Raw genomic sequence first — 26,853 nt, 5'->3', positions numbered from 1 at the left:
GCAGGGTGGGGTGGCCTTCCCTGGGCGCACGCATCTCTGAGAGAGGCCGCCGTGGGGGTCCAGGCGGGCGTTTTCCTCGGCACTAACTTTGGGAGTTCTAGAAAAGACTCGCTGTGGCAGCGACTGCAGCCAGGCCCTCCCACGGGTGGGCTGCTGCAGAGGCTGGTCTCCATGGGAAAGCCTGCTGTCAAGTTGGTTCTTGAGTTTCTGTGGGATTTTGTGGGGGTTTTGTGGTGGGGGAGAGACTCTTTTTAATGTTGTGCTACTTTTTTTTAATTTGGAGAAAGGTTTTGAATACTGGTTGGACTGATAGCCCAGCTCTGAGCTCCCAAAGTCTAGGCACTAAGAGCCCCAGCCCCCACATCATAAATGTGCATTCTGTGCCCTGAGAGCCCTGGAAGGATGAAATGAGGCCACAGAACATAAAGCATTTAGCACAACCTCACACGAAGGAGATTTCTAATAAACAACCACCCACACACCCACACACCCACCCACCCACCTACCCAGCCAGCCCGCCCACCACCGTCCCCTCCTCACCCCTCCATCGCCTCCTCCCCCACCTGCACACTCCAAGAACATCTAGAAGGCGCTGAAATCTCGCGGGTAGTCACTCCTAGATGAATCGCTGAGAAAACCCGCCACGAATGCTGGTTCCCAAGCTCCACTCCCAGAGGTGCAGAGTCAGGAGGTCCGGGTGGGCCCCGGGGGCTGCATTTCCTTCGGCCTCTGCGAGTAGGTGTGACTGCGCCGGGATGGCCCCAGCCTGCCCTGGGCCCGATGTCCACAGGGGCCCGCGGGGGAGGGAGGGGCAGCGGGGAGCCCCCGCGTCCCGGGCTGCGCTCCTGACGATGCCGGCGATGTCCTGCTTTTTTTCTTTCTCTTCACTAGTCGCTTACATTTCTTCAACCCGGAAACATGACAACATTAAAGAGGACTCTGAGGTGAGTGTATGAAATGGCTCATTAGTGTTTGCACTTTCTTCTTAGAAGTTCATTAGCTCATTTCTGGGGCAATTATGGAAATTTAAATATGGACTAGACAGGTTTGGGAATTGTTGCCCACTGTGAGGGCCTGGTCTGCGGACATCTCCGGGGACGCACTGAGGGGTTCAGGGCGGAGTCCCGTGGAGTCTCCGGTATTCGGCGCAGAAGGCATCTCCGCATCGTTAGGCGGACAGAGAGCCAGCGGCTGTGGCAGACACGGGCCCGCGCCGAGTCCGCTGTGAGGCCGCGGGGTGGTTGTGCTGATCTCAGCTGCGCGCTGCAGGGGCGTGAGGGGTCACTGGCCTCTCTGACCTCAGAGTCCTCTTTGGTCAAGCTGGATAATGGCCGCACCTTTTTGTGAGGGTGAGCCGAGAGGGTGTGTGTGAACGCCCGGCACGCGGGAAGCTTTTCTCCTCGGCGCCTCGTCGGCCCCCCCCCCGTGTCAGCACAGGGCGGCTCGGGCCCCCACAGTGGGCTGCACGGAGACCCCAGGCTCGTGCGCTTCGAGAAGCGGTGGGAGGCTGGTCCCTGAGGGGTGGGATCCCTTCCTCCTCTCGCATGGCTGCCGTCGTGGAGGAATCACCCTTTGTCCTGTTCCAGGCAGGTTTGTGGCCCGGTGGGCCAACACGAGACGCACACTGATGGACACGCAGCACATTTGCTGGTGACCTGACCCCCCCCCCCCCGTCCCAAGGTTCACTGCTTACATTCTCCGCAACTGTCTTCCGCCTCCTGCCGCCGACAGGTGCTCCCACCCCTGGGAGATCAGTAGCTCACAAGGCTGCGGGGTGCTGGCACGCACGGGCACGGCCCGCGGGGGGCCTCTGTGCCTCTCCCGGGGGCTGCCATCGCAGAGCCTCTTGGGACCCAGCCGTGGCTCCGTGCCGCTGTGGGTTCCGTCTCCCCAGCACCCTCCGTGCCCGGGTAGCGGAGCGGCTCCAGGCCTGGCTCTTGGGCCGCAGTTTTTGTCAAATTTTATTGGCATAAAACCCTTCCTTTATTTGTCTGGTGTGCTTTCCCCGCATCACTGAGCAGGTCTCCGGTTCTTGGGGGACACTGACCGGCTGTTCCAAAACTTCACCCCACTCTGACCCCGTCTGCCTGGAGCTCACATCAGCCCCCGCAGCTGGAGGGCTCAGGCCACAAGACTGGCGCCCTCAGAGGCCACTTACAGGCTCGGTGGTCCCCTGCGCTTCTGACCAGTGAGCTGTGAATCGGGTTCCCGTGCCCCTTTCCGTGGGCTTCCTGGTTCGCTTGAGTAGCTCACAGAGCTCAGAGAAACATTTCACTTACTAGATGACTGGCTTATGATCAGAGGCTCTAACTCGGGAGCTGCCTGCAGTCAGGATGGGGGAAGGGTGCGGAGCTCCCGTGCACGACTGATCAGGTTGTTGCCCACTGGAGAATGAGCTCAGCCCCTCGCCCCTCTCCCATCCCTGGAGGTCGGAGGTCGGGGTGAGGCTGGGTTCCAAGCCTCCAGTCACCTGGTTGGTCCCCCGGCAAGGCAAGCAGCCCCCATCTTTGGGTAGCCTGGGGTGTCTCTAAAGTCTCACGAACATAGCAAAAGATACCTTTTCTGTGCTTAGGGAATTCTGAGGGCTTGGGGAACTCTGCTGTGCCAGGAATGGGAGGGAGAGCACGTGTGTGTTCGTGAAATCCTGGGATCGGGATCTGCCCCTTCGTCCCGGCGAGCCCTCTGCTGCTGTTCTGTGGTCTTCCCAGATGTGGACTGAGGTTCCGTTTGGCCTTGAGTGTGCGGCCAGCTCGGGGTGGCGAGTGAGGCACATGCAAATGTTCCCTTGAGTGAGGAAGTCACAGCGACAGGACTTGGCAGCCTCCGCTCACAAAACCTCAGAACAGCTGCCCCTTTCCTGGGCCACAGCTTCTCTAGAGCGACCGGACTTCCCGATTTTTCTACCTGGTCGGTCCGCGTCTGGGATGAGGCAGGAGCACTGAGGTCCCTCCTGCGTTCGCCAGAGAGGATGATAGGCGGGGAGCTTCTGTTTTCACGGGATCGCCTTTCTCTTTCGTTCTGCGGCCCAGGCGCGGGGCTGGGCATGCCTCAGCTGGTGAAGCATTCTGACCCCCGGAGAGCACTGCTGGGGGGCCTGTGGGAGCCCCCGGGGAACCCCGTGCTCGGGCGGTGGCCTCGGGCTGTGACTGGGGAGCCTGGGGTGGTCGTGGGGTTGGAGCCTGTGAGCAGAACTGCCCGCGGGGACTCGTCAGCTCCACGGCCGGGAGTCTTTCCTTTCTCACGTCCTCTCTCGTCCCCAGGACCTGCAGCCGGTCATCGACGGGATGGACGGAATCAAAATCTCCCAGGGGCTCGGACTGCAGGACTTCGACCTGATCAGGGTCATTGGGCGCGGGAGCTACGCCAAGGTCCTGCTGGTGCGGCTGAAGAAAAACGACCAGATGTACGCCATGAAGGTGGTGAAGAAGGAGCTGGTGCACGATGACGAGGTGAGCGCCGACACCGGCTCACGCGTCCTTTCAGGACCCTCATCCCGGCCGCCTCTTTCTTGCAATGGGAGTAAAGTGCACGTAACGAAACGCCCCGTTTTAACCATTTTAAAGTACACATTTGTGCGGCCCTTCGTGTCCGGCATCTCCCAGTGGGTGTCACGTTCTGAGGTTCATCCCCATAGTAGCGTGTGTCAGAACGTCCCTGCTTGCTTTTTTTTTTTTTTTTTTTTTTAAGATTTTTATTTATTTGAGACAGAGGGAGTGCGTGAGCATGAGCGGGGCGGGGGACCAGCAGGCAGAGGCAGAAGGAGAAGCAGGCGCCCCACAGAGCAGGAAGTGCCATGTGGGACTCAATCCCAGCACCCGGGGATCATGACCCGAGCTGAAGGCAGACGCCTAACTGAGCCCCCCCGATGCCCCGGAACCTCATTGCTTTTTATGCCTGAATAATACTCCATTTTCTGAGCAGACCACCTTCGGCTCATCTGTTCATCTGCTGATAGAGATGAGGTTGCCCGCACCTTTTGGTGACTGTGAGCCGTGCCACGGTGAATGTTCACGTGTGGGCATTTGTTCAAGGCGCTGTCTCCGGTTCTTGGGGGATTGACCTGGGAGTGGAAGCGCTGACTCAGAGGGGCACTCACACTGTCCTCTGGGAGGAACCAGTGAGCCGTGCCCGGCAGGTGCGCCGCTTCACATCCCCACCAGCGGTGCACGAGGGCCCTGGTTCTGCGCACCCTTTCCAGGACTTGCCATTTTCTGGTTTGTGATCATCACGGAGGGGTGTGGAGCGGCACCTCACTGTGGCTCGATCCGCATTTCCGTGATGGCTGCTGGTGTTGAGCATCTCTGTGGGCTTCTTGGCTTCGTGTCCTTTTGGTCTTCGTCTTTCACAGCTAAATGCAGAGTCCGTGTCTTAGAAGCAGAGGCAGTTTGGATGCACGGGCAGCAGTATTGCTGCTGCTTCGGGCCCGTGTAGTACATGAGGCGGCTTGAGCTCCGTGGGCCCAGTGGACCACAGGAGGGCTCCCAGCCCTGGCCCAGGCTCGTGGTTTGGAGGGAAGAGCTGGGGCTAAACTAGAGCTGTTACTTGCCCCACCAGCAGGGTGCATTTGTGCAGTGCACAGACTGCCCAACGGGCCCCTGAGTGCTGAGCTTGTGAGTGAGTGGTGGCACCAGTGCCTCACAGCCGAGGAGACTGAGGCTTAGGAGGAGGTGGCTTGCCCCAGTCTTCACTGCCAGTCAACAGCACAGCGGGATGATTCCAGACCCCCTTACTGGAACCCTGGCCAGCTGAAAAGTTAGTGGATTGTCTGAAGTCAAGTTCATAGAACTGAAAGAAGCAATTAGGAGAGACTTACTGCTTTGGTTCATTCTTGGCCTCTTTAAATCATCCCCTGTGGACCAAGATGTGGAGGTGGGACTTGTAGGTGATCTCTCGAGAAAAGTGTGACTCTAGGAGTCAGTGAGTGGGAGCTGCGTGTGCACACATGTGTATGTGTGCCTATGTGTGTCTGCGTGTGTCGCACGCCTGTCTGTGTTTGTGCATCTTGTGCAAGACCCTGGTGTCTGTGGCCGTGAGTCTGGGCCGTGGACTTCAGCCCGTGGGGACACTGCAGCGGGCTAGATGTGGTCTGTAGGGGATTTGCCCACATCCTAACTCCTGGAACCTGTGAATCGGAACTTACTTGGGAATGGGGTCCTTGCAGGTGTGATTAAGTGAAGGATCTTGGGGAGATTGTCCTGGATTGTTTGGGTGGGCCGTGAGTCCAGTAAGAGGTGTCCTTTTAGGGAAAGGCAGAGATCAGACAGACAGACAGAAGGAAACAGAGACACACAGGGAAACCAGTGTGCAAAGGGAGGCCCAGAAGAGGCAGGTTGTCCCCCCTCAGGGCTCCAGAGGGGGTGTGACCCTGCTGGCACCCGGATTTCAGGCTTCTGGCTCAGGACAGTGAGAGGCTGGGGCTGGATGTTTTCAGGCCCCCAGTCGATGGGACTTTGTTGAAACGGCCTCGGGAGCCTTGCAGGCAGGAAGGAGCAGCTGCCCGCAAGCAGGAGACCCTGGTTTCTTTATTATGTGGGAGGGAAGGCAAGTCTCAGCCTTCTATCAGGGTTTTCACCTGAGCACCTGGGTGACCAGGTCCCTTTGGAGCACAGATGGCCGAGGCTGGTTGGGAGCTCTGTTGAGGGCCTCCCGTGCAGTGCCAGACGCCCCATGGGGCTACCAACTGGCCGTTGCATTAGCTGAGCTCAAGGAGAGGCGGGGCTGGGGCCACTCTGCCTGGACGGCTGGCTCCGAAGCTGGACCACCCAGGGGGTCTTCTGGGGAGTAGAGGAAACTCTGGACTGAGTCCAAGGAGGGTGAACCCCACTGAGAGTTTGCTCATTTGTTTCCAAACACCCTCAGGGGCAGGCAGCACGACTCTGGACACATCTGTTTCCCTCTTGCTTTCTCAACCCTTAGGAGGAGAGGTTTAACTTCATCTAACTCGCTTTCTGGGTCGGAATGAAATCAGAGCTGTGGAATCTTTGTGCCTCTAAAGGGACTTCACTTTGCAGCTTTCCCCAAATTCTAGTGTGGATTGGGAGGGAGAAAGCCCTGTGCTAGAGCTGGTGCTCTAGAGATGGGCATGGGACGTGGGAGAACCTGCTTAAGCATCCATCCTGTTCCCTCCTGTCTTAAGTGGAGATGATACTAGCCCCCCACAGCTGCCACAGGGAGCACATGAGGCAGTGCATGGAGAGTCTGTAGCTCAGAGACCAGCACACAGCTGGTGATGGCGGTAGAGATGGTGACAGATGATGGCGATGATGATGGTGATGGTGGTGATGATGATAGTGATGATGATGGTGGTAGTGGTGGTGATGATGGTGATGATGATGATGGTGATGGTGATGATGGTGGTGAGGGTAATGGTGATGGTGATGGTGGTGATGATGGTGGTCATTATGATGGTGGTGGTGATGGTGATGGTGATGGAGGTGATGGTAGCAATGATGGTGATGATGATGATGGTGGTGGTAATGGTGGTGATGATGATGGTGATGATGGTGGTGATGGTAGTGTTGATAGTGGTGATAATGATGGTGGTGATGATGATGATGATGGTGCTGGTGGTGGTGATGGTGATGATGATGGTGCTGGTGGTGATGATGATGGTAGTGGTGATGATGATGGTGATGATGATGGTGGTGATGGTGATGATGGTGATGATGATGATGGTGGTGGTGATGGTAGTGATGATAGTGGTGATAATGATGGTGGTGATGGTGATGATGGTGATGATGATGATGGTGTGGTGATAGTGGTGATGGTAGTGATGATAGTAGTGATAATGGTAGTGGTGGTGATGATGGTGGTGGTGATGGTGGTGGTGATGATGGTGGTGGTGATGGTGGTGATAATGATGGTGGTGATGATGATGATGGTGTGGTGATAGTGGTGATGGTAGTGATGATAGTGGTGATAATGGTAGTGATGGTGATGATGGTGGTGGTGGTGATGATGGTGGTGGTGATGGTGGTGGTGATGATGGTGATGATGATGGTGGTGGTGATGATGGTGGTGGTGATGGTGGTGGTGATGATGGTGATGATGATGGTAGTGGTGATGATGGTGGTGGTGATGGTAGTGATGATAGTGGTGATAATGATGGTGGTGATGGTGATGATGGTGATGATGATGGTGGTGATGATGGTTGTGGTGATAGTGGTGATGGTAGTAATGATAGTGGTGATAATGGTGGTGATGGTGGTGATGGTGATGATGGTGGTGGTGATGGTGATGATGGTGGTGGTGGTGATGGTGATGGTAGTGATGATAGTGGTGATAATGATGGTGGTGGTGGTGATGGTGATGATGATGATGGTGGTGATGATGGTGGTGGTGATGATGATGGTGGTGGTGATGGTGATGAACATGACAGTGAGGATGGTGGTAGAGATGGGGGTGGTGGTGGTGATGTATTTCTTAATGGGCATTTTTCTTTCCTGTCTGCACTGTCTTCCTACAAGCGGAGGTGAGAGACAGTTCTCTCTTGCCCCCTTCTCGAGGATGAAGAGTATTTAGGAGGCTCATTAACATGCCCTGGTTTCTATTTCAGGATATTGACTGGGTGCAGACAGAGAAGCATGTGTTTGAGCAGGCATCCAGCAACCCTTTCCTGGTCGGCTTACACTCCTGCTTCCAGACAACAAGTCGGTAAGAAAAAGAGCGTATTTCTAAGAGTCTGCTGATTTCAGAATTGCATTCCACAGCGAGTGAGTTGGCATGTGGCGTCCACCCTCATAGTAGGATTCTTTAGCTGCAAGTATGGGTTTGTTTTGGGGTTTTTATGTTTGATTTTTTTGTTTTGTTTTGGCTCATCAAAACTAACTTTGTTGGTCTCATCAGCACCGGTGTCTTGTATCAAGTAAATTTCATGGATTTGAACCTAAATTATTTAATTGCATTTGTAAAATATTTATGGAAAACATCCTACTAAGTACAGGAGTAGAGGCATTGGGTTAGGTGTTGGGACGCCGTACTGGGCAGGAGGCGGGTTTCTGTGCTCACAGATATTACCAATAAGCAGAATAAATTTAAAAAACCCAGCAACTTCATTTAGTAAAACTTTATATTGAAATCCTGCTGTTTTAAAAGGCTTGAAAACCGCTGGTCCAGGATAGTCAGTATATACTCGGTTTAGAATTCTTCTCAGTCAGTTGACTTGAACTCACTCAGTTTGTTTATTTGCAAAAAATATTGACTCTGTTCTGTGCCGGGGTCTTCTGGACCACCCCCGGGTTCGGTGCTTTAGCAGAACTCATAGGACCAGCACACAGTAGGACTCAAGGCTAAGCTCTCCCGCCGTGACAGGGTATGAAGCAGAGCCGGCAGGGGGAGGAGACGCGGGGTGACGACGCGGGGAGGAAAGCGGCCGGGAGCCGCCCAGCGGGACCACACAGGCCGCGGCCGGCTGGCGCGCACCACAGTATTCCCGGCTCGGGAGGAAGCCGGTGTCGGCAGAAACCGTATTGTTTTACGTGCAGCAGACCGCGCCTGGGACTCGGGGGAGGTTTTTACCAGTGGAGGGAGTCATCTACCACTTAAGTTCCCAGACGCCAGCCAAGGGCCAGCCTTGGAAAACGGGCCTTTCTGAGGACGACAGTCTCTGTCCGGCTCACAGTAAATCAGACCGGTGACTCGCGCGTCCCCACACCCGCGTCCACGCTCGCCTCCTGCCCGGCCTTCAGGCCCTGTACCCGCCTGTGTGTCCAGGCACACGGCACCTGGGTTAAATGTCCTGTCCCCTCTCTGGATCTCACCGGCACGGCCTCCTAAATGTGTCTCAGACTCTGCCCTTCTCTCCTGCCTGAACCCTGACCATGGCCCCTTTGGGGCGTCTGGTCACTGGGGCTCCCCAGGCTGTCAGTGCCCCCGTGTTGGAATTAAGCCATATTTTGAAAACACAGATCTAAAGTGTCTTTCTCCTGCTCTGAAGCTCCTCTGATTCTCTCCCAGTTGCTTCTGGGATGGGGTCTAGGCCCCTGGGCCCGAGACAGGTTGCTGGGACCAGGCTTCTCCCTGGATCGCTCTGTTCTGTCCATCTTTGTCACACCGCCAGGTGGGCCCTGCCCTCCCCCTGGCCCTCCTGCCTCAGAGCTTCTGGGACGGTCCCCTTGCTGTGTTCCGTGCGCTCTCCCCATGCCTCTGTGAAACACTGACCACGGTCTCTGGAATTACAGACGACGCCCAAGGGCAGACAGCCCGTCCCAACCCCACATTTCCTGAATGGTGAGATTCCAGAAGACTTGTTTTTTGGTTGATTTTGTGAACTCGTGGGGGTGGAGGTGTTAAAGGGTCAGACTTTCAACCTCCCTCCTGTCTTCACTGCCGGGAGCACAGAACTTTCCACCCCCGGAGATGGTCCTCGTGTCACGTTCCAGGTGTGCGAAGAGAACTGAAAACAAGTGTGTCCGTTCAGTGCTTGTGTGTGACCCTGTGACACAGCCACTCTGCTTTTCCAGACTGACGTGTAGAAGGTGTGTTTACAGCGTTCCCGAGGGGAGGACCCATCCCAGGATGTCAAGTTTGTCTCATTTTTACAGGATCTTTCGGTCTGTTTAGAAGCTCCAAACACCTGGTTAGTCCAGATAGGGTGTCTCCCCTGGGCCATTTTTATGTGCCTGCTTTGACCCCGACTGTGTGTGTGCCTGTGTCCCCAGCCCGTGGCACGCACCTGGAGAGAGCAGTGTGGCTCCGAGTGCCTGTGGGCCCCCAGCATCTGCTTGGTACCTGACACCCTGTAGGCAGTCACACTGTTTAAAGAATATATATATATATATATATTTTTTTTTTTTTTAAGATTTTATTTATTTAACAGAGGGACAGATCACAAGCAGGCAGAGAGGCAGGCAGAGAGAGGGGGAAGCAGGCTTCCTGCTGAGCAGAGAACCCAATGCGGGGCTCGATCCCAGGACCCTGAGACCATGACCCGAGCCGAAGGCAGAGGCTTAACCCACTGAGCCACCCAGGTGCCCCCCCCTTATTTTATTTTTTTTAAAAGATTTTATTTATTTATTTGACAGAGAGAAACACTGAGAGAGGGAACACAAGCAGGGGGAGTGGGAGAGAGAGAAGCAGGCTTCCCCCAAAGTAGGGAGCCCGATGCGGGGCTCAATCCCAGGACCCTGGGATCATGACCTGAGCTGAAGGCAGGCGCTTAACCCACTGAGCCACCCGGGCGCCCCTAAAGAGTGTTTCTTTAAGGTATAGTCACATGCTTGGTACAAGTATAAAGTGAACGCGTGTCGTGTTCTTTGTGACTCACGAATCAGTGAGGGTTACAGATGTTACAAACAGCTCCAAGAGGAGCTCAAAGTCCTGCACACGCCTGAGCGGTCTGGAGCGCGGAGCTGGGATGACCTTCCGGCAGACGGGTTCCGCCGCGTGGCTGCGTACAGAGTCGGGAAGTCTCGGAGAAGCCCACGGGAACAGCCTGGGAGGGCCCAGTGCACACGGCACCTAGTTTTTCCTGAGGTCTAGAGCCACAGCTGGGGTGCAGGCCTAGCCCTCCTCTTGTCTGCTGTGTGAACTTGGGGGAACCTGTCTGCACCCCAGTCTCCTCCAGGAACAGGGAGCAGCAGGGACACCGCCTCTTAGGGCCGCTGCCGGGGTTAGTAAGATGTTAAAATGCCGACAGCAAGGCCCGGCACCTGGGGGACTGCTGTTCACGCCCGTCCGCGTGAGGGCCCCGCTCCGTGCTGCTGCCGTGTCCAGGCCCCGGAGGACCAGCAGCGTCCCCCATCACGGTCGGGTGGCGGTTAGCACGGCGCCCGCAAACCTTCACAGCCAGCCAGACACCCCCGGGGACTGAAGTCGTGAACGTGATGAGGCCCCAGCAAGCAGGGGTGTGGGCAGCTGGGGGACGGGACACTTGGGGAGCCCCACTGGTGGGGGGTTGAGGAGGCCGCCCCTCGGCTCCTGGGCTACAGGAGGCTCTGTTGCCCCGAGAGCCTGCCGCAGGCCTGTGTCCGGGGGGCGGGGAGCCCAACCTGCCGCACCTGTGGACAGGACGACCAGCAGCCGCCGGAGCTGTGCCTGGACTTGGGGGCCGCCGTGGGGGGAGGTCTGCCGAGTGAGCCGGCAGCTTGCTGTGAGCGTGGTCGTTGGCAGGGCCTCGGCCGCACGGGACCCCTGGGGGTTCAGGCTGGGCACTTGTGTCACACGCAGCGGAGACCAAGGATTCTTCTAACCCAGAAGAAACGTCTGCGCTGTGGAAAAACCACACCTCGCGGCCACACAGACAGCCCCTCCTTCCCAGATGATGGCCGCAATGAAAATTAACGATAAAATTGCTTCTGTTTGAGCAATTCCAGGAAAAATGGGCCGAAGGGTGTAGCTGAGGTGACTATTTTTAGCAGCCCCCCCCCAAATTGCCGTTTGGGGACGTTTGTCGCACTTAGCATGACCCCAGATCTCAGACGAGCAAGCTGTCGTTAGTGCTGACAGTCGGCTCCCTGCACCAGAACGCGAGCTCGCAGCCGTGTGCCGCCACTTCCCGCGCCGCGCTCCCGTCGCGTGGGACGTGGCTCACACTCTGTAGACGAGTGAGCCTGCCACACCTTGCTGTTTGCGGGAGAACCTCCCACACCGCGTGCTGACCTCGACGCTTGAGTGAATTGTCCTCGGTTCAGAGTGGTGTCTGGGTATTAATGCCACTTGGCCGGTGCTGTCTTCCTTCCTTCTCACGTGCCCCCGAGGACTCGCCTGCAGGTCTGGAGGGCCTGCACCAGGGCTCGGGCCGGCCCAGCCAGGGGGGCACCGCAGTGCTGCAGGGCGGGTGCGGGAACGCAGTGAAGGAGCAGGGTGTGGGGAGGGGGACGGGCACAGGGCCGCGTCCTGGAGGAGGTGGTGTTTGTTTGGAAGGAAGAGAAAGGGGCTTAGATGTGAGGGGTCATCCTGGAGCTGTCCATAGCCACTTGGGCTCCAGGGAGACAGAGGCCCTGGTGTTATCCTCCTGCGGACGCCCGATGCCCAGTCCCTAGGAGGGCTGGCAGCGTGGGGCCCGGGCACAGGCGCGGACCCACTGGGCACATGGAGGCCCAGTAGGAGGCTTCAGAATGGAGCTGAGGACAGTACGTGTCACCTGATGCCGGGGGGTGGGCGGCAGGACTCACCAGGCTACACTGTGGCGGAGATCTGGGGGCGGGAGTGAGGGTCTGCCCACAGCGAGCCGGGGGCGCCGGGGTCGGCGGCGAGCACGTGTGCGCCAGGTGGTTGTGGCGACGGGGGCCGCGGAGGAGGTCACACCTCGAGCAGGGGTGATGGCTGACGAGTGGAGAGGTGGATGAGCAGAGCCACAGCCGGGTCGAGCCTCCTGGGGGGAGCTTAGGAAAACCGGGTTCTCTTGGGGCCTCTGCTCATGGAGGGAGGCCATGAGCGCAGCAGGAACCACCCGAGACCCACGGGGTTGGTGCCTTCCCCTCCGGGCACTGTGTCTCTGTACCTTCCAAACAGCACATTCGTTGGAGTTGGAAGTTAACTGAAGCCCAGAACAGAAGGCGTGGACGCTGGGGGGCAGGTGGGCTATGGGGTGTCCGTGCAGCCTTTGTTCTGAGGGGCGGTGGGGGCGCCCTAACCCGCAGGCTCCTGGGGCAGTTGGCTTGGGCCGTGGACAACCCAGCCCAGGGGGCGTCGTGGGGAGGAGATGGCCTGTGACTCACGGCGGCAGTCAGGAGATGGCGGGGGGCTCATCTGACCCGCAGGTGCAGGGAGACTGCGCTGCTTTTAGAAACGCTGCGGGTGACCAAGGCCCTGGGCAGCCGCGGACCCTCAGGGACTGGCCTGTGTCCCCTGGGGACCGTGCAAGCGGTGCAAGTGGCCGTGTGTGTTCCTCTTCGGGGGGGGGGGGCGCCTTGAGGCAGGCTTGCGGGCTGCGCTGTCTGTCCTGGGGACGCCGATGGGACGCGGGGACCTGACTTGGATGAGGCCCTGGGGCCCCCTCGTCCTCGGCCAGCACAGGCCTTGGGCAGGCCTCGGGCCCGAATGAGAGGGGGCTGTCAGGGCAGACCCGAAACTGCTTTTGCCAACAACCTGGTGCCGTCAGAAGCCACCTCAAAGAATTCTTTTAAGAACTTGATGCGGTGTTTTTGCTCTTTATTTATTTTAAGCCATTTCTGTGGCCAGCACGGGGCTCAAAGTCACGAGCCCCAGATCAAGCATGGCTGCTCCTCCGACCCAGCCGGCCGGGCGCCCCGTGCAGGGAGGTCGCGGCGGACGCAGGGCCCAGGCCGTCGCTCCTCCCGTTTCGCCTCCAGTGTCTTCCTTGTCGCTCTTTCCCGTTCGGCGTGGGCGACGTTTCCGTCATGCAGAGGCTTCCCCACTGGCGTGACGACCGTCCCCGGCGCTCCCCGCCTCCTCCTCCCAGCGGCGCGGCCGCCGCCTACGTGCGGCTCCTGTGCTCGGTGCCCCCGGAGCCGGCGGCGGTTCTCCCGCGTCCGCGGGGTGTGGTTAGAAGGTGGGCGGGCGGGCGGCCGCTCCTCTCCAGCCTGTGCCTGCTGCTCGTGCGTCCCAGGACGGAGCCCGTGGCTGCCCCGCGCGGCGGCCGCTGGTGGAGGGCGAGCCCGGCCTCTTCCTGGCCTCGCGGAACGCCCTGGTGTTTGCCCCGTGGGCGCGCCACTGGCCGCCACTGGAGAAGGAGCCCCCCTCCCGCGCCCCGGTTGTCTGCGCCCTCCTGGTGCCCACGTGCCACCCCGGCCCTCCTGTGGCTGCTTCCCGTGTCCTCGAGGTTTACTCCATTTCGTGGTCAGACGGCGTCCTGGGGCTGGGGGCTGCCTTCCCTTTCCCGCCCGACGGCGACTGTCCCACTTTGGCCCCAGCTTACTGGGGTCAGCCTGGCCTCAAGGCCCCCAGATATTGGGGGTATGTTCTGGCTTTCTTCCTCTCTGGGGGGACCCGAGGCCCGGCTCGCTGTCTCCTGCTCCGGCAGATTGCTCTGGACAACATAAACCTGTCAGTTCTGTCAGCTTCCCATCCGCCGTGTCCTCCTCTGGTCTTTGACCCGACCGGTCCCGCTATGCTCGCTGATTGCCACTTACCACCTGTCCCCCGAGCGTCCTCTCCTTCTTATAGGACAGTTCCTTTGGGGGGCGGCCACCCCTGTGATGTGGGGACGGTACCTACAGGAGGGGGTTCCAACTGTGGGTTCTGGGTTCGCGCAGATCCTGTGGTGTCCGATCTCACAGACAGTGACTGTGATCCTGAGAAAGTCCTTTACCTCCCGGTGGCCCCGCTTTCCCCGCTGCTGGGGTCACCGTGTTAAGCATTAATGCCTGGACGTGCGGAGTCTCCAGCCTGAGGGTTGGTGAGGCGGGAACGGCTGTTCTAGGTTGTGCACTAGCCGTCAGCACTGCTTCTCCAGGGGCCAGAGAGCAAATATTTTCACCTTTGAGGACCACACCGTTTGCGGTGGTGCGGAGATCACGTACACGGTGCGTGCGGAGAGACACATGCAGTGTCCCCATAAAACTTCATCTACAGACACAGGTGGTGGGCCGGACACGGCATCAGCTCTGGACCCGAGCACACACACTCTGTCTGGTGGCATCAGTCTTTCCCTCTGAGCGGACGGGCGGGGCTGGGCACTTCATTCCACCGGAGCAGCGTGGGGAGGGTGTCATGGGTCCTCTGCGCTGAGGAGCGAGTCCGCGCCTGGCTCTCCCCCGGGCGCTCTGTGAGTCCCCCTGTGCCGGGTTTGCTCCAGCCAGCAGGGGCTGCAGCCCCCGGGTCCCCATCTGGGTGACCAGGGTCGTGGGGTCAGGAGGTGACCCGGCTCCACAGTCCTGCTTCTTTCCCTTCCCGGGGTGGCGTCCAAGCGGACGGTGGGAGAGCTTGGCCGAGGGTGGCCCTCTGAGCTTGGCGGGCAGCCGCAGGCCTCTGGACCCATCACCTCTCTCCCTCCAGGTGGGTTGGTGGGGTCGTGGGTGCAAGGACACATGCCACTCCCAAGCCACCCCATGAGCTGCTGCACGTGGCAGGTGCCCCCGAGCGGGAGGTGAGCCCCGCTGACACGGCGGCCAGCTCTGAGGCCCCCGGGACACCGGCGGAGAGTCCGCGTCCTGTGGCTCTGGTACCGTTTTGCTCGAAGCCACGTCCGGGGCTGTCCTCAGGTCGGGCTGTAGACCGGAAGAAGACACAAAGCGAACCGAAAGGCTTGTGTCTGCGGCTGCTGCGGACTGGGCCCGACCAGCTTCGCCCAATGAGCAGATCCCGACCGGTGACGTCTGGGGCAGGGGCCAGTCCAGCTGCGCCTCGCCCCAGACGCCCACGCTGGACTTCTCCCCGGGTGGGAAGGGACATTCCTTGGCTTCCGCTTCTCCACACGTCTGAACGCCCTCTTCGCGCCCCAGCTCCCTCGGGCTGTCGGTGCTTCCCGCGGGAGCCGTGTGTTCCGCTCCTTTCCCTGGAAGTGGCATCGGGTTTGTCCCTGTCACCTGATGTCACCGCAAGTGGGCCAGTGGCCCTGGAGGCCCTTCCCAAGGAGCACAACGCCGGGGTGCGCGCCTCCGCTGGGAGGGGGCAGGTTCTCAAGTGAGCCGTGCCCCGGGGACACAGTCCCTGGTGGTTGTGGAAAATCTCTGACCTGCGCTTCAAGGTCACCCTAAGAGGTTTGAGATAATGTGCTTTTTTTTTTTTTTAACACCTTGGTGAATTGTGAGGCCCGAGGTCCCTGCCCAGGGGTGGGATGACCTCCGCGTTTCCCTCACGGTGGCCGACAGGACTGGATGTGCACGGGCAGACGGTGAATATTTTCCATCTGGCGTGTGCTGTCGCGTGAGCGCCGGCACACACACACGAGTGTGAGTGGACGGAGCTCCACGCCCGTGAAGCTTTATGGACGCAGGCGAATCCCGGGGCGGGCGAGCTTTCTTCGTCCACCTTGACACACCCTGAGGAGTCGGGGGCGCGGAACGAGGGCTGAAGGCTCCTGGCCTGTGGCCCGGGCCCTCTTCAGTCCGCGGGCCCACGGGTTTCTGGGTGTCACTCGGGTTAGCACCATGAAAACCTCCGTGGTGGCCTCAGCTCGGGTGCTCCCTCATGTAAAATGACCTCCGTCTTCGTGGCCGGCCGCCTGTGACCCACGAGCCGGCCCGCAAGCTGTCCGCGCTCACTCCCACTCCCCACCCAGAGGAGCCGTGAGGGGCCCTCAACAAGGTGTTTCTTGTGCGTGAATTTGATTTTGGAAACGGCATCTTCCTGCAGAAGAGACTGGGATGGTGTGTGGTCCCGGTTCCTTAGCCACGAGGTCACGCAGGGTCATGCTGGCCCACCCTGGCCCCCACTGCCCCCGGGCCTCCTCCCTGCCTCCAACTCACCCCTGTGCTGGGACAGGCCGTCCATTGGCCCCACCCCCTTCTCTCCGCCCTGGTATCCAGATCTCTGCAAGCTCGTCGGCTGTCCTCGGTGCCCCCTACTGCGCCGTCCCCACTCAAGCCACTGGGGCCTCCGCCCGGGGACAGACCACCTCCTTGTGCCTCTCTGGGGTCCATCCAGACTCGGCGGGCAGAACAATCGCTCGCCAGACGTGGCCACCCCCTCACCTGGCCTGTGCATCTGCTCTCCCAGGCCCCTCGGCCTCCACAGTGGTCCCGCAGCTCCGTGTCCTGCCTCTACCGGTCCCGTGGGAACAGCACGTGCTCCTCTGCTGGGTGACGGGAATGGTTGTGTGTGCTGTTTCCCTGGGTCGGGACCAGAACTGATCAGGACGAGAGACCCCACAGGCAGAGTCTCGACGTCCCCCAGGATGACGCCCCAGGGACCCGGGTGCAGAGCCTGACTTTTTGGTCAGGGCTGCTTTCCTTACTGGCCTGAAGGGGTCAGGCGTCCCCAGGCGCCCCCCTGCTTCGGCCTCACGGGAGGAGAGCGGACCTGCCTGCACCCAGGCTCGGCTCTTCCTGGTCACCGTGCTTCCCCACGTCGAACCTGCCTCCAGCGAGGTCCGGCCTGGGCCGTGCAGCATCTCAGCCCCCACGCCGCTGTCCCCCTGCAGGCTGTTCCTGGTCATCGAGTACGTCAACGGCGGCGACCTCATGTTTCACATGCAGAGACAGAGGAAGCTCCCGGAGGAGCACGCCAGGTGGGTGCTGTGCCGGCGGGCGGGCAGCGGGACCCCTCCTTGGAGGCCGGCAGTGAGCTGGAAGGGAGGTGGAGTCTGGGGGACGCGGCGGAGAGGACGCGCTGTCCCCTCTGGCGCAGCTTGGGGTCCTAGGGTTTGTGGGTCCCCTGAGTTGCAGAACCTCAGAAACGGCCCACTGGGTCTCGGCCACCAGAGCAGGACGGCACATCCCCCGGAGAAGTGGGGGTTCCTGGGAAAGCGGGTACACGACAGTGCTGCGTGCGGTGCTGCCGTTGCCCTGTGTCCAGCACCTGGGGGGGCAGGGGGGCACATGCTCCGGCCGGGAACCCCCAAGTGGGCATCGTGCCAGCTCTGGTTCTCGTTACACCGATGCAAAACAGGGCACTGGCGCTTGGAGAGGTAGAACCTATTTCTGTTTAAGTGACAGCAACCCTGCCGCCCGCCCTCCTGCCGCCACGGGAACCCAAACCCGAGGGTCCCTGCCCCTTCCTGCTCCCCACGGCTCTCCCTGCTCCGCGCGCCCTCCCCTGAAACAGCTCGTGCAGCTTGTTCTGGGGAGAGGCAGGCAGTAATAAGTCAGGCATCGGTCCCTCCCCACACACGAGCCTCTTCTCTAACTGGATGGCGCGTGAAGTTCACGGTGCCCTCGACGCGTGCACGGCTCAGAGACACGAAGCATGTTCACACCATTGTGCAGTGGTCCCCGCTGTCCGTCTCCGGAACGTTCCATCTTTCCGGACGGATGCCCTGCCCCCACGAGACACTGGCCCCCCAGCCTCCCTGGTCCCCACTGGGCACCTCCTGAGGGGAACCCGACCGCATTTGTCCTAGGACTGGCTCATGTCACCGAGCGAGAGTCCACAAGGTCCGGCCAGGTCGCCGCAGGCTCAGGAGTTCCCCACTGCGTGGAGGGGCCGCGCTCACTCGTCCATCTGTCTGGCGAGGGGCACCTGGGTGGCCTCCGTGTTCACCTAACTGCCGGTGAACACGGCAGTTAGGAGGGGGCCGTGCACACCTCTCTCCCAGACCCTAGCTCGAGGGGGATTTCTGGATTTAACTGGGGCGCCTCCACACTGTTCCCTCAGCGGCTGCCCGTGCCGGTCTCCCCAGCCCTCCCCCGCACGTCCGGCAGTCTGTCCGGCTGTCCGTCTGTCTGTCAGAGTGGCCATCCTCATGGGCGGGAGGCAGTCTGGATCTGTATCTCCCTGACGGTGAGGACGTCGAGAGCGTCTCGTGGCCTGGTTGGCCCATGTGTTCCTCTGCGAGAAGACGCCAGGGCGTCTGCTGGGAGAGCCGTGGGGCCGGTGGCGTCCCCCCAGCTCCCCTCGGCCTGCGCGGGCCCCCACCCACGCTCCTCGCGGGGTTCTCTCCGCTGCCCCCAGGTTCTACGCTGCCGAGATCTGCATCGCTCTCAACTTCCTGCACGAGCGAGGGATCATCTACCGGGACCTGAAGCTGGACAATGTCCTCCTCGACGCCGACGGCCATATCAAGCTGACGGACTACGGCATGTGCAAGGCGAGTACGTGGTCCCTGGACAACGCCCCTGCTGCAGAGGTGCCCACGCGGGCTCCGCGGCTCCCGGGGGCCGAGGCACCTCCACCGCCTTCCCTGTCCCACGCTGGCTTTCTCTGAGACACGTCGTCCCGCCAGTGGGGGGTGACTGCAGATTTTCTTCCCTCCTGGTAACAGACTTGTCCCCACAGGAAGGCCTGGGCCCTGGTGACACAACCAGCACTTTCTGCGGAACCCCGAATTACATCGCCCCAGAAATCCTGCGGGGGGAGGAGTACGGTGAGCGGGGCTGCCAGGCGGGCGGGGGGCGGCTCGCTGGCACACGGCCTGCGGGTGCAGACAGGGACAGCCCCTGGCTCCTGGAGGCACCGTCTTCTCAGGGACATGGTCCCGGGGCAGAGGGGGCCAGGTGGACCTGTCCAGGGCCGACGGCTCCAGGGCCCAAGCCCAGTGGCCAAATACACCTGAAACCCACCCACCTTGCTGTCAGCCCCTGTCACCATGTGGCCTCAGCTCTTCCTTGAACCTGTGTGGCCCCCTCTGTCCTCCCGGGTGTCCACTCCGGCAGCCCCGGGTAGAGGAACTGATAGGACCCCTCACGGGTAGGGAAGCAGAAGTCACGTGTGTACACCAGTGCCCCCCGCTGGCTGCCGCCCCCGCCGTGGGAGAGGGAGCAAGGGGGACGGCTGAGCCGCCCGCAGCCCCTGTGGACCGTGTTTCTGGCCCTCTGCTTTCTCGGCTTGAGACAAAAATGAGATCACGTGGGCATGTGCGTGTGTGCGCGCGTGTGTGAAGTGCCACGTGTGACACGTTTGTACACATGTAGTGCATGTGCGTGGCTTGCGTGTGATTGTGTGTGAGCATAGTGCGTGGTTGTATGTGTGCGTGCATGTAGGATGTGTGCTCACATGCATGTTGTGTTGGCACGTGTGTGTGATGTACATGTGTTACATGCTTGTGCGTGTGTCACGCCCTACATACTCTTGTGTCCTAGTGTTTTCACTGAAACGTGTCACAAAGACGCCATCAAATATTTCTAAACATTTCCTTTGCCATTGACATGGGGGCTGGCTGGGTGGGCAGGTCCCTGGCCCGCTCGGGTCAGAGGCCCCGCCAGGCTGCTCTCCCGGGGTCACCAAGGACAGACAGAGAAGGACAGACGGCAGATGGGCAGACCAGGATCGAGTGTCTAGAAGCTGGCCTGGGGCGGGGGTCCCGTCCAGGATGGGGCTGCTGCTACAGAGGGTCCGAGAGGCCGCAGGCACCACGGAAGCCGGGCTCTCCCCTCCCCCCCCCCCGCCCCCGGTGCGGTGAGACACCGTGAAACGGCGGTGCAGGAAGACTGGGAAGGAGAGCTTGCGGGCTTTGAGAAAGGGATCTGGAGCTTAGGTAGTGAGCCAGAGGAGAGCAAGGAGGACGGCTGGCTCAGCACAAGTCCGCGTGGTCGGGGCGCCACGGGCAGGACTAAAGGGCCAGATGACAATCTGGAAAACCAGCAGAGTGCCAGCAAGAGGCCAATGGCCCTGATGTGAAAACAGCTTTGCAGCCAGTTAAAAAAGAAAAAGACAAGGGCCCCATGACGTTGGGCAGAGGGGAGGCCAGGCCGCTCAGGGCCCGTCAGGGGACCCAGCCCAGCGCTGGCCAGAGCCGTGCCTGCGGCCGCGCTCCCCCACCTCCCCACCAAGGCCCAGCCCCTGCCGACCGACTGCAGGCCGCGCCTGTGCCGTCCCTCCAGGGTTCAGTGTGGACTGGTGGGCGCTGGGCGTTCTGATGTTTGAGATGATGGCCGGACGCTCCCCCTTTGACATCATCACCGACAACCCCGACATGAACACGGAGGACTACCTTTTCCAAGGTGCGTGGGCCGCAAGCTGTCTCCCAAGGGTTCAGGTGCCGCCCCCGGGCTGTGCATTTGGGCCTCCCCCACCGCCTGACCCTGCAAGCAAGGTCGATCTCGCAGACCCCGCTCTCAGGGACGGAAAGAGTGTGTTGGGGAAGTGGGAGCAGCTGCGGTGTGGAGAGCTGGTTCCCTGGGAGAGACGGCCTGTCCTGATTTAGCCCATACTCCTTCCTGCCCCTGCACCCCCATGCCCTGCAGGTGTGGGCAGGTGGGACCCGGTCAGGGCTCCTGGCCGCCTTCGAGTGCGAGTGCGGAACACCTGCCCCTTGGCCAGAATTCACTCCGCGGGAGGCCCATGCCCGGAACACGGTGGTCCCCGCAGTGCCCTCTGGTGGTCACGTGCAGAGGCGCCCTCGGCCGTGAGGGGGCTGCTGGCTCCTGCGAGATCCTGAGCAGTGTGGGGGGGCCCCCTCTGTCGGGGAGAGACCCTGCTGGATGTCGGGAGGAGGGGCCGGGGCACTGAAAATGCCCCGGACGCTCCTGCTCAGAAAGGGTTTCGAGAGCCCTGCAGACCGCCCAGCTCCCGCAGCTGGGCAGGGCAGACACCGCGGCCAGCGGCACGAAGGGACGCGACTTCTCACACGGGCCCCCTCATTGCAGTGATCCTGGAGAAGCCCATCCGGATCCCCCGGTTCCTCTCCGTGAAGGCCTCCCACGTCCTGAAAGGATTTTTAAACAAGGTACAGCACGGCCGCCAGGAGGGCCGAGCACGGCGCGTGGCTCTTACCGTGACCGCTGCGGGACCTCCAGGGGTGGGGGTTCCGCTTCCTCATTTGACCTCTGCCCCGTGCACCGTCGGTCTTTAGTCACACTTGCCAGAACAGAGCGAGAGATGATGCCCAGGAGAAATTCAGGGAAGGCGGCGTCTGCCCTTCAGCCGGGTGGCTGAGCCGCCCACAGCACGTCACGGGGGGAGGAAGCCGGTGTCGTCCGGCCGTGAATCCGGGCTGCTTCGCTCCATACTGACTGGTCCTTATTTGAACTCTGACCCCTAGGACCCCAAAGAGAGGCTCGGCTGCCGGCCACAGACGGGATTTTCCGATATCAAGTCTCACGCATTCTTCCGAAGCATAGACTGGGACCTGGTAAAGCACGGGGACCTGCTCGCTGCCCCCCACCCCCGAGGGAGGGCTGGGCACGAAGGGTATGGTGGGGCCGCTCTCTGGGGCCCTGGGAGAAGTCCTGCCCGGGTGTCTCCCACCGCGTGCCGTGCTGCCTGGGGTCCATCTGGGGACGTCCTCAATCTGACCACACCGCCTGGTGGATTCTGTGTAAAAGCCCCTGGTGGGAGCCAGTTTCATGGTTGGTTTTCCAGAACCTGCCCTTCTTAGTCCCATCTTGGGACACGGCGAACAGTAAAGGCTACAAACCCTTTGCACTCTAACGCCGTGGTTCCTGATACTAAAGGGAGATTGAACTCAATTTGTTTCAAAATATATAAATGGTTGGAGTTCCTGAAACACGACCTTTAAACTGTGCTCCTCTGAGACAAAGATCAGTTAGCCAAGTAAGTCAACGTCGAACTTTCGCTCGAACCGGATTGGAAAAAAGCCCCCCTCTGGGGCAGAGTCATGGCAGCCTCACGGCCAGCGCTGAGGTCCACCTCCCGGCCGCGTAGGCAGAGCGGCTCACATCCATTCCCTCCGGTCACTGTCACTTCCCCCCACAGGACTGTTGTCCGTGCGTTTGGGGGGTTGTGGTGAGGTCCACGTGCTCAGACCGCGCACCCATCCCGCCCACGCTCGGCCCTGTCCAGGCCGCAGCTGGGGGGTTGCAAAACAGAATCTGCATCCTCTCCCTCGGAGTTACTGGACCCAAATGCTCTACAGTATTCAGAGCACAGGAGCCTCTAGTGTGCTGCCTGGTGGGCCCCGTCGGTGGAGTGTGAGACCCTTGATCTCAGGGCCATGTGTTCAAGCCCCATGGTGGATGCAGAGATTACTTAAAAAAAAAAAAAGAAAGAAAGAAAGAAAGAAAAACTGAGGGCACAAGGAAGAGGAAATGTAGATTTGGGCTGGTTTCTGACCGTTACCAGTGTAGCTTGGGATACCTGGCCCAGAGGAAAGTGCCCCCGCCAGGTGTCCACAACCTGGAGGCCACACTGAGCCTCCACGGACCACATATTGACGGGTAGGGTCTGCCCGTGGCAGCGTGCAGCCCCCCCACCCACGAGGCAGGCGTCGTCCCCTGGGGGTAGCATCTGGTCATTCCTGGTCAGTGCCTTCTTGCTGAAAACCTGGTTCTCAAGGGCAGCCTGTGCCTGCTGTGTTCAGCAGGCTAAGGGGCGATGGCGTAGACGTGAAACGATGAGGTGGTTCTTTTATGAGCCGTGTCCACGCTCATAAGTCACGTCCACACCCCAATGCGCCCAGGAAGGCGTAGGTGGTCCCCTGGGAACATGGGGGGCGTGCGGGCACACCCGTGGCCCCAGGAAGTGAGTGACCACTTGCCCAGCCGCTGCCGTCGCTGACACACGCCAGCGGGAAGACACGTGCTGCTTGACACACGGGGTCCTGAGCCCAGTGCCCGCAGTGCTCGGGGGTGTGCTGTTTCGGGGCGGGGGGGGCTTGCGCAGATAGTGGAGGGGAGACACGGGTGCCGAGGTCCTTCTGCCCTCACAGGGCAGCTCCTGGAATTCCCTCGCTGCCCCCACGGCCAGGAGGGCAGGGTCTAGGACAGTCTCTGCCTCGCACCCATCCCGTGGGGGGTGCATCACCCGGAGCTGGGGAAGTAGGGACTAGCGCACAAGAGAAGCCCCGCCGGGAGATGCAGTTGTCCCGGACCAACCCCCCGCCCCGCCTCTCCCACCCCGTCCTGGGGGACTCGGCCTCCAGGGTCTGGGCCTCTCCCCACCCCTGGCACGGGACCGCTTTCAGCCCAGCCTTGCCAGCAGCACCCTCCTCTGTCCAGGGACTCTCGGGTGTCACGGAGCCCCCGGCGCCCCCGACGCTCCCTGCGGGGTGGCCCGCCCCCCCTTGCCTTCCGGCGCTCAGGACTGGAGTCTGCCTGGCTGCCACGGCGCCCCCGCCAGCGTCCTTTCCACTCATACGGCACACCCCAGCGGCGGCCTGTCCCCCGGCGGCATCCGGGTGGCACTGTTCTTGTCCGGTGCTTTTGACTGAGAAAGGGCGTAACGCTTGTGAGATGCGCTCGGAGGGAGGCCGGGCAGACCGGAGGACGGGGGGGGGGGGGGGGGGGCGGGGGGGCCCAGGGCGAGTGGTGGGCGTGGGGGACCCGGGGAGCTTCTTGCCGCGGACGCAGCTCCGCTCGCTGCTTGGGTCCGCTGGGAGCTGCTGCTGACAGCCGAGCGCGGCGAGACCCGGGGTGGAGAAGCGGCCGGAGAAACGTGCCCCCCACCCCCGTCAGAACAGCTTCCGTAGAAAGGAGCGTGGCGAGTTGTGCAGAAAAGGGGAGAAGCAGCGAGGACGGGGCCTCGGGCGCCGCGCACACAGCCGCCCGCTCTGCCTGCGGGGGCGGCCCGTGCTCTGCCGCGCGCCCCGGGGCAGCCGGCGGCCAGGACTGGCCCGAGTCTGGGACACCCCCGCGTCCTCCCCGCGCCAAAGCGGGGCCCGCGCCGCTCGCTTCCCACGCCTGCTCGGGCGCCGCTGCTGCTCCTGAACGGCTCGTCGCGTCGGCCTTGCACGGTTCCACGGCCCGCACGGGCACGTGTGCAGCCCCGCGCGGCGGGCGTTTCCAGGCTCAGCCCTACCGAGGGCCCAGCAGGGCTGCGCCGCCTGCCCCGTGCGTCCTCTCGCCCCCCGCCCCCAGCCTCACGCGCGGCTTTGCGGCAGGGAGGGGACCCAACACAGTGGCTCCGTGTTAGTGCTTGGGGATGTGCCTGGCCCAACGCAGGTGCCCAGCGCACACCCCGGGATGGGGGGAGCTTGTGTGGGTCCCGGAGGGACTGAGCGAGCGGGCGCCCCGTCTCCACCTCGCGGCACGAGCGTGTCTCAGGCCGATAAAAGGTGAGTTGGGAGTCGGTCCGGATCCCGAGGAGCACCGTCTCCTGCCTGACGAGCATCCCCTTCTGATGGGAAGCAGAGCGAGTCCTTCACGGCTCTTCAGGCAAGAAGGTCGCAGCAGGACAGGGACCCACCAGGGACCCGCCAGGGACCCGCCAGGGACCCACCAGGGACCCGCCAGGGACTCACCAGGGACTCACCAGGCAGTGGTGCGGGCAGCGGTGGCCCCGCCAAGTCCGAGCTCCCTCGTGACCAGGGTTCCAAGTTATAAGACAGAAAACACTCCCGAGACCAGCCCCGCTCCGTTTCAGGGCCAGGCTGCGGGGCTGCAAACCCCCAGCACGGCTGTGTCCCAGGTGTGGGGCCCGCGTGGCCTTGTCCAACCAGCATTTCTAAACTCAGGTTAGGATTTTTCTGGCTTCAGATACTTTCTCCTAGACTCGTGTTTAAGGGAAACGAAAACTGGCCTTCGAACACCTGGTGAAACACTGTCTTCCTGTCCCATTCTGTGATTTAAGTCCCTGCAAAGACCCGATCCCACAGAGATGACAGACAGCATCGACCTGACTTCTTGCGTTGTTCTTCCCAGCTGGAGAAGAAGCAGGCCCTCCCGCCATTCCAGCCCCAGATAACCGACGAGTACGGTCTGGACAACTTCGACACCCAGTTCACCAGCGAGCCCGTGCAGCTGACCCCGGACGACGAGTAAGGCCCGCGGGGGATGGCCACGGGGTCAGGGCTCCCTGCCTGCTGTCAGCCCTGTCGGGGTCGGTGGTGGGCCTGGGGGGCAGGGCCCAACACCCATCCCCACGCCCTGCCTGTCCACACAGGGACGTCATCAAGAGGATCGACCAGTCGGAGTTTGAAGGTTTTGAGTACATCAACCCGTTACTGCTGTCCACCGAGGAGTCCGTGTGAGGCCGTCTTCTCTGCCGCGGACACGTCTGTGAATGACCCCTTCACTCTATCCTTAACCACAGCGCATGCATGCCAGGCTGGGCGCGAGGCTCCAGGCGCGGCCAGGGAGGGACACTTGCCGCAGAGACCGCGGACGGGGCGTCCAGCCGGCCCTCCTCGGAGCGGAACAGTCTTGCGTCTGGGCCCGTGCGGCCGGCTCCGAGCTGGAGAAATTTGCTTCTTGTGCCTGGGCCGCGGAGGAGCCGCGGTGACCGCGTCCAAGGGAGAAACTGCCCCACGATTCTGAAGGTGCACACTTTCCACGGAAACAGAACTGACCTGCTCCGCCAGGAGAGTTAGCCTGTGATGTCCTGAGGAATAAAATGTGCCCATGATGTCGCAGCCTCCTGGTGCCTTCTTTCTGTGTCGGCACCTGCCCCGCCTTGCCGGGGACACCCACGCGGGAGGCGCTGGAGGGGGCGGGGACTGGGGACGGGAGCCCGAGTGCCTGGGGGGGGGGTGGGCACCACAGTGAAGAATTTACAAATCTGTGAGGTTTGCTAAGTCCCGGTGAGTTTGTGTCGTTAACACGTAGGTCATACACGCGCGTCTCGGTGGTCAGGGCGCTCGCGGGCAGGCGGCAAGACCGGATCCCGGATTCTAGCGCTGCTCACCGAAGCACCCGGAGACCAAAACAAGGGAGGAAATGGAAAATGAAATATGCATAAAATATTTCTGCAAACACTAAGCAGTGCCTGCGTGACCTCTTGTATCAAATCTTTGAAACAGTATTTTTGTCGGTAATAACGATGCTCAGTTAGAGAATGTAAAAAGGTCTGTGTGCGAGTGCCCAGCCTTAGTGAATCTGGAGACCCACGAACATCCTGCACATCCCTGACGCCGTGCTTCCCGCGGCCAGTCGCCTGCACAGGACGCACGTGTCCCTCCGCCACCCTCCTCGGGTGAACGCCTTACGGAAGGTGTTCTGAAGGAGAGAACGCCCCAGGGGCTCTCAAAGTCTCTACCCCATGAAGTGTGGCTGGAGCCGTGGGCAGCGTGGGAGGCCGCCTCGACCGCCCTCAGGACCCCGCGTCCCCATACACCCTCCCGGTGGTCTCCGCCATGTGGCTGGTGGTTTGGGGCAGGAGGCTGTGGTACGGAAGGTGGAAATGAAGGGGTGCGTGTATGGCACCGCCCCTGTCCTCCCCTGAGTCCGACAAGGAGCCGACTCTCACACTCAGGGCGGGACACCGCGTGGATGCCTGCGGGACCCCTGACCCCAGGCCGCCCAAGGTCTCTGGACATCACCCCCCCACCACCATTGCAGGGTTAGGAGACATGTCTCACCCAGCACTTCAACTACAGCCAAGAAGACTTGTCTCCAAACACCGAAATGAGGGGTCCCAGAGCAGATCCCGAGAGCCAACTTCTGGGTCTCATGGGGCTCATGGGTGGTCAGTCGGGACGGGAGCAGAGCCCTGGGACGGGCGGGGTCACACGGGGAGGGA

At 61.1% G+C, this 26,853-nt stretch overlaps 1 protein-coding gene across 2 annotated transcripts in view; it reads left to right on the top strand.

Moving 5' to 3' along the window:
* The window catches only part of PRKCZ (protein kinase C zeta), a 95,667-nt gene extending 69,576 nt beyond the window's left edge, over positions 1-26,091 (top strand). For both annotated transcript variants that reach the window (XM_080800658.1, XM_080800657.1), the window contains 11 exons: positions 892-944; positions 3,261-3,449; positions 7,556-7,653; positions 16,985-17,071; positions 18,454-18,589; positions 18,778-18,865; positions 20,322-20,441; positions 21,087-21,166; positions 21,482-21,571; positions 25,038-25,153; positions 25,279-26,091. In XM_080800658.1, the coding sequence (XP_080656784.1) occupies positions 892-944; positions 3,261-3,449; positions 7,556-7,653; positions 16,985-17,071; positions 18,454-18,589; positions 18,778-18,865; positions 20,322-20,441; positions 21,087-21,166; positions 21,482-21,571; positions 25,038-25,153; positions 25,279-25,366 (1,145 nt within the window). In that variant the 3' untranslated portion in view covers positions 25,367-26,091. The remainder of the gene's footprint in view (positions 1-891; positions 945-3,260; positions 3,450-7,555; positions 7,654-16,984; positions 17,072-18,453; positions 18,590-18,777; positions 18,866-20,321; positions 20,442-21,086; positions 21,167-21,481; positions 21,572-25,037; positions 25,154-25,278) is intronic.
* The last annotated feature ends 762 nt before the right edge of the window (positions 26,092-26,853 follow it).

The sequence above is a fragment of the Martes martes genome, assembly GCF_963455335.1.
Source record: "Martes martes genome assembly, chromosome: 4".
NCBI lineage: Eukaryota > Metazoa > Chordata > Mammalia > Carnivora > Mustelidae > Martes > Martes martes.
This window is presented reverse-complemented; position numbering and strand designations above follow the sequence as displayed.